We start from the raw sequence: 7,500 nt of genomic DNA on the forward strand, positions 1-7,500 counted from the left end.
TGATTGTTCGTTTGAAGACGACACACTGCCCGTCTTGTTTTGACAACACGTTCTTGGGCATCTACCTGATTTAAGGAGTTCAGGGCAAAATAATAACAGCACAGTCAATTAGGCAACGATCATGTCTGACTTTGGTGACGAGGGAGAGGCTGAAGATGACGAAGTATTTTCTGGGAAATATGAAGGTAGTGATGCTTAAATTTGAATCGAGATCTAATATAACATAATTGTTATTATTATTATTATTATTATTATTATTATTATTATTATATATTATTATTATTATTATTATTAATTATTATTATTATTATTATTATTATTATTATTATTATTATAATTATTATTATTATTATTATTATTTATTATTATTATATTATTATTATTATTATTAATATTATTATTATTATTATTATTATTATTATTATTATTATTATTATTATTATTATTATTATTGTTATTATTATCATTATTATTATTATTATTATTATTATTATTATTATTATTATTATTATATATTATTATTATTATTATTATTATTATTTTTTATTATTATAAATGAATAAATGGATATCGTACAAGTCCTTAACTTTCCAAGTCACTAAGACTCATTGATCCTGAGTTTATCCATGTTTCCTTCCGAAAGATCCTTGTGCTTCTTAAATGGCCTACGTGTCTTCAAAGAGTACGGCAGTTAAATGTAATTAAGATGACACATGGTTTTGTATGGTGATACGATTAATCCGGGGGGGGGGGGGGGGGCAGAAAGGGTGAGTAATTTCTCGATCGTCATAACATAATATTCTTGTGAGCACCATTGGAAGCTGCTGCGTCTCTAAAATAAAAATCAAATGACATCTTACATGTTACGTTTGCTTGTTGGCTTGGGACTCCTTGTAAAGTACTATGAACATATTTTTTTTTAATTGCTCTATATGAAAACTCACATTTTTTGGAAAGGGGGGGGGGGGGTGCGATGGGCGGTGTTTTGAACACAAATGTGACCCGTCGTCTCAAAACGGTATTATGTCGGGATGAACCAGATGCTAAAAAGCCCAATTTAATGTTAAAACTGGTCAAAAATATAAATTGTTGGCATTAGCACCCTAAAATATGGTATACTTTCTCCTTAATAAAACATACAAACTCAACACAAATCTGATATTTCTGGCTATAAATTCAATTTTTAATATCTTAGCCAACCCGACTTAATACCGTTTGGAGGCGAAGGGTCACTAAATCTACAATTTTGATACCCCCCCCCCCCCCCTCCCCTCCCCCACCCCACGTTTTCTTTCCCAGGCGATCGTAATGAGAGAAACGAGCGTCATGGTTTCGGCAAAGCAGTTCTTCCCAACAAAGATCTGTACGAAGGCAACTACATGAATGGCAGGAGGGACGGCTACGGGCTCTACAAGTTCCAGGCGAAGGCGGCCAAAGGTGCCCGTTACATGGGCGATTACTACCAGGGCCGAAAACAAGGATATGTATGTTGTCAAATTTAAATAGAGTTTGTGCGTAGCCATCTTTATGTTATAGCCTGACACTGAAATCCAAAAGGACTGGCAGTTTGACGTCATTATTTGGTTTTTGCACCGCCTAGTGAGTTGTCGTTAGTAGAGCTCATGAAAACAAGTTATTTCATTGGTTGAACTATTGAATACAATTCACGATTTGTTTTCTTTTGTGGCAAAAGACTGGCATTCTGACGTCATTTTTTGGTCAGTATCAGCGTAGCCATCGTTATGTTATAGCCTGATACTGAAATCCAAAAGGACTGGCAGTTTGACGTCATTATTTGGTTTTTGTACCGCCTAGTGAGTTGTCGTTAGTAGAGCTCATGAAAACAAGTTATTTCATTGGTTGAACTATTGAATACAACTCACGATTTGTTTTCTTTTGTGGAAAAAGATTGTCATTTTGACGTCATTTTTTGGTCAGTGTCAGGCCATAACTTTACGAACGCCACAGTTTGTGTCAATCATCATTCTTGTTCACAATTTTGTGGATCCGACTTTTTAATTCTCTTATCACAAGGGGACCGAGCATTGTTAAACAAAATAATTCATTACTTTTACAAACAAACCTGAGTATGGCGCTAGTCGCCATCGTTAACATATAGCCTGACAGAAGAACCGTAGCCATAGTTAACATATTATTATAGCCTAACACTAGAACCCTCTAGGACTGGCAGTTTGACGTCATTTTTTAAGTTTGTGTAACGTCGAGTGAGTTGTCGTTAGTGGAGCTCAAGGAAACAAGTGATTTCATTGGTTGAACTATTGAATACAACTCACGATTTGAAGAAATTTTGTGGCAAAAGACTGGTATTTTGACGTCATTTTTTGGTCAGTTTCAGGCTATAACTTTACGATGGCTACGGTTCTAGTATCAGGCTATATTATATGTTAACGATGGCTACGTTGGTTTACACTGGGTGTGTTCATCTATCGAACGTCATTCATTGTCCATCTCATTTTAGTATAACTCTAGGGTCCTCACAAGGTGTGTTCATCTATAGATAGTATGCGCTAGGCTAAGAAGCTCACAACATTGCCATCCGGAAGTATAACGGGCCAACATACAAAACTATGTGTAACCATGAACTTTTATAGTCTGGTTCATATTGTTTAATGAGAAGTACTCATAAACGTGGATGGCAAAAAACAATAACAAAGACTCGAGTGACGTCATCTTCGTTCTATCTATAGATAGTTCGAAATTGACGTCACTCAGGTCTTTGTTATTGTTTTTTTTGCAATCCACGTTTATGGATAGTTATCACTAAACTGTATTAATCTGACTATAAACGTAAAAGGTTACACATAGTTTTGTGTGTTGGTCCGTTTTACTTCCGGATGGCAATGGTATGAGCTTCTTAGCCAAGCGCATACTATCTATAAAACGTCGTTCATTATTGTCCATCTCATTTTAGGATAACTCTCTCGTCCTTATAAGTTGTGTTCATCTATAAATCAAACGTCATTCATTGACCATCTCATTTTGATATAACCCATTCAAACTTGGATACGCTGATGACTGGGCCTTAGCCTATCAATCGAAAAACTGGAAAGAGATTGAAGAAGTTTTAAGCAAAGACACCACCCACCTGAAACAATATTTTGATAGGTGGTACCTAAAAATGAATACCACCAAATCAGTATCTACAAACTTCCACTTGAATAATCAAGAGGCAACAAAAGAACTGAAGATCACAGCCATTAACTCAATACTACCCCCAGACCCCTAAATACATTGGCATTACACTGGAGAGACAACTAAATTATCTCAAACACATTGAGGGAACCGCAAATTAATCGCAAAAAGAAACAGCATGGTGAGAAAACACGCAAGTACCACCTGGGGAGCCTCACCACAGGTACTGAGAACATCTGCTTTGGCACTGTGCTATAGTGTGGGAGAATACTGTACCCCTGTTTGGATGAGGAGCCCACCTGTAAACCGCATTGACATCCGATTAAGAAAATCAATGAGAATTATAACAGGATGTCTCAAGTCAACTCCAACTCAGTGGCTTCCAACACTGAGCGGCATTGCACCATCAAGTCTTAGACGACAAGACGCTAATCAAAGGATGCATGCAAGAATTGACGAAGCCACAGAAAAACACTCCTATAAAAACAATCATAACGGGGGAACCTTCAACAACAAGACTCAAATCGAAAAGACTTTTCCACCTAACAAAAATGGCAGACTTCAGTGTAGAGGAAAACTGGAGAGAAATGTGGAACAGGGAAACACCAAGAGGAGGAAACATAACAGAAGTTCAAACTAAAAGAGTGCCTGCATTCCATAACGCCAGGAAATACTGGGTTTCCTCAAATCGCCTCTTAACTGGACATGGCTGAACTGCATCAAATATGTGCAGATGTAAACTTGGAAACAGTGATACCTGCCGGAAATGTCAGGCAGCCCCAGAGACCAGTGATCACATCGTCCTCCACTGTCCAGTTACTAAACGTGAAACCGGCCTTAGGGCGGAAGAAGACTATCGAAGCTGGGTTGACGTAATGAATTTGGAGGTGTAGCCAAACGCTACTACTACTACTACTACTACTACTACTACTACTACTACTACTACTACTACTACTACTACTACTACTACTACTACTACTACTTCTACTACTACTACTACTACTACTACTACTACTACTACTACTACTACTACTACTACTACTACTACTACTACTACTACTACTACTACTACTACTACTACTACTACTACTACTACTACTACTACTACTACTACTACTACTACTACTACTACTTCTACTACTACTACTACTATATAACCCATTTGTCATCACAGGGCGTGTTCATCTATAAATCAAAACGTCATTCATTGACCATCTATCTCACTTTGATATAATCCATTTGTCCTCACAGGGCGTGTTCGTGGCCATCGTTGTTATATAGCCTGAAACTGAAACCCAAAAAGACTGGCATTTTGACGTCATTATTTGGTTTTTGCACCGCCTAGTGAGTTGTCGTTCGTAGTGCTCATGGAAACAAGTGGTCCCATTGGTTGAACTATTGAATACAACTCACGATTTGTTTTCTTTTGTGGCCAAAGACTGGCATTTTGACGTCATTTTTTGGTCAGTGTCAGGCTATAAGTATACGATGGCTACGGTGTGTTCATCTATAAATCAAAACGTCATTCATTGACCATCTCACATTGATATAATCCATTTGTCCTCACAGGGTGTGTTCATCTATCCTGACGGGTCACGTTACGAGGGGAATTGGGTGAATGACATGAAGGAAGGATCCGGCACGTACACCTACGCCAACGGAGACACGTATAAGGGTGATTGGTTCCAGAACCTACGGCATGGAAATGGGACCTACACGTACAAGAGACCATGTAACCTGAAATACGTGTACGTTGGTATAGATAGAATGACGTTGACGTCACTCGGGTCTTTGTTATTGTTTTCTTTTTTCTTTTTTTTTTTTTTTTTTTTGATATCCCCGTTTATGAGTAATTCTCACTTAACTGTATTATCCAGGCTATAAACGCTCATGGTAAAACAGCGATTTGTGCGTTGATCCGTTATACTTCCGGATGGCAATGTTGTGAGCGCATACTCTACTATCTTTAGAATCATATTCTAGTTCTCAATAAAATAATTATGTAGGGTTGTTTCATAGCTTTATCTTCATTAAATAATCTATTTTTATCGCGTCACTTAACACAACGAGCTTGCGAGTAAGTGTTAATGGGCGGTAAAAAACAAACAAACAACGAATTTAATAAATCCACCGTCATGAAATAATACCTTAGTTTCATCCCTCAAAGTAAGACCCTTGTATATTTCGTAACGAATAGATAGAATGACGTTCACGTCACTCGGGTATTTGTTATTGCTTTTTGCCATCCGCGTTTATGAGTAATTCTCACTAAACCGCATTAACCAGACTATAAACGTTCAAGGTTATACATAGTTTTGTGTGTTGGTCCGTTATATTTCCGGATGACAATGAGCTGCTTAGCCAAGCGCATACTATCATCAATAGATATTCAATCTATATAATAATAATAATATAATATAGACATCCTAAGTCTCATTTTTGTTGACGTTAAATATTATTTTTAGCATCAAAATCGCCCAACCAAAATACTGGTTTCAGGAAGTGCGTCATTCCGTAGTCATCGTTAACTAATAGCCTGATACTGACCAAAAAATGACGTCCAAAGGCAAGTCTTTGGCGGCAAAAGAAAACACATCATGAGTTGTATTCAATAGTTCAACCAATAGAATCACTTGTTTCCTTGAGCTTTACTAATGACAACTCACTAGGCATGCATAAACCTTTAAAATGACGTCAAACTGCCAGTCCTAGTGGGTTCAAGCGTAGCCATCGTTATGTTATAGCCTGATACTGAAATCCAAAAGCACTGGCAGTTTGACGTCATTATTTGGTTTTTGCACCGCCTAGTGAGTTGTCGTTAGTAGTGCTCATGGAAACAAGACATTCCATTGGTTGAACGATTGAATACAACTCACGATTTGTTTTCTTTTGTGGCAAAAGACTGGCCTTTTGACGTCATTTTTTGGTCAGTGTCAGGCTTTACGGTGGCTACGATTGTACCACATGTTAAGTGTTCCATTTGGCTTGAGGCCCATTATCAAACAATTTGGTAACATTTATTGGATATATAGCTCAATGCAAAGAGCTTATTGTTTCCCCATGTATACTGTTTTAAGCGCCTTAGATCCCTTTAAGTCGACGTGCACTTATTAGCAGGTCTGATAACCGAATGCAATAATAGGCTCGGTTCAACATTGTTGTAATGGACACAATTTTGCGTTGGTTAGAGAGTATCTTCATTACAACCATGAGTCCATACAATTGTTGGTTATCAGACCTGCATATAAATACACCTTGCTCTAAGTGAATTGGTGAGCCATAATACTATTATATAAATTGATTGTCAAGGACATCTCATCATCCTCCAGCGGGGCTTGGCACAAGGGGAAGATCCACGGATATGGGAATTATGTCTATCCACATTTCAAGTACAACGGCCGATTCAGATCCAACAAGGTAAAAACGCTTAGAGTCTGGTGTCTCGGAGTTATAGCGCTATATAAGTTTTCAGCATTATTTCAGCATTATTAAAAAGAATAACCGTTATCCCACCCCTCTCCCTAAATTAAATAGTAACGCGTAATGATATCAAGTTTACAATAATAATTGGATTCAGTAGTCTGATGTCACGCCGCCCGGCAACGGCGCCATCTTGGTTCTAACCAAAGAAACTCATTACTTTTTATCCTTCATGCTGGCTAGAACTTTTCATATGCCTTGTGATCAGAATGTGTAAAAGTCCAAACATGATCAAATTTATGTGTTTTTTTTTCTCCTCTGGATACGCTTTTATGCTCGCCGGAGAAATATTTCATACGGGCGTCCGCCATTGTTCCGATAGTTTAGAGCCAGTGTTACTAAGTTACCATACGTCATTAGGAAGGAGTTATGACTGTTGAAGAGTACGTTGAATTTCACTAAAGTTAGATTTTTTGAAAAAATAAGTATCATTTAAATACTGTTTTTATAAATGTCTTACTCAGTGATGACGAAATCGGAATCGATTGAGGGGTAGAATCAAAGAGTTCTTACACTCTTGCGTTTTAGAATTCGAACTTTGTTCCCAACGCGAACTCGCAAGCTCGTGCAGCGGTTGTGAACACGTCCGAAAATAAAAATTTAAAAAAGCAAGAGTGTAAGAATCGTATATTAACATCTCTTTATTTGAAATTTTATCAAATGCATTTAAGCAGTACAATATACGAAAACAGATAAAATGGACGTTTCGGGTTTCCCCTTCATCAACAAAACAGGATGAATGAAAAACTACAGACGAATGAGATAATGTGGTAGTGGCGTTGTTAAGATGTATAAGTAAAAACATTGATGGTATATTAACATCTCTTTATTTAAAATTTTATCAAATGCATTTAAGCACAACAATAT

At 37.3% G+C, this 7,500-nt stretch overlaps 1 protein-coding gene across 1 annotated transcript in view; it reads left to right on the forward strand.

Annotated features, from left to right (window-relative positions):
• Positions 1-22: 22 nt before the first annotated feature.
• The window catches only part of LOC144979316 (radial spoke head 1 homolog), an 11,687-nt gene continuing 4,209 nt past the window's right edge, over positions 23-7,500 (forward strand). The window contains exons 1-4 of the mRNA XM_078925947.1: positions 23-185; positions 1,300-1,484; positions 4,723-4,901; positions 6,483-6,570. Of these exons, the coding sequence (XP_078782073.1) occupies positions 122-185; positions 1,300-1,484; positions 4,723-4,901; positions 6,483-6,570 (516 nt within the window). The 5' untranslated portion in view covers positions 23-121. The remainder of the gene's footprint in view (positions 186-1,299; positions 1,485-4,722; positions 4,902-6,482; positions 6,571-7,500) is intronic.

The sequence above is a fragment of the Berghia stephanieae genome, chromosome 9, assembly GCF_034508935.2.
Source record: "Berghia stephanieae isolate SIO BIC M18660-M18661 chromosome 9, UCSD_Bste_1.3, whole genome shotgun sequence".
Lineage (NCBI taxonomy): Eukaryota > Metazoa > Mollusca > Gastropoda > Nudibranchia > Aeolidiidae > Berghia > Berghia stephanieae.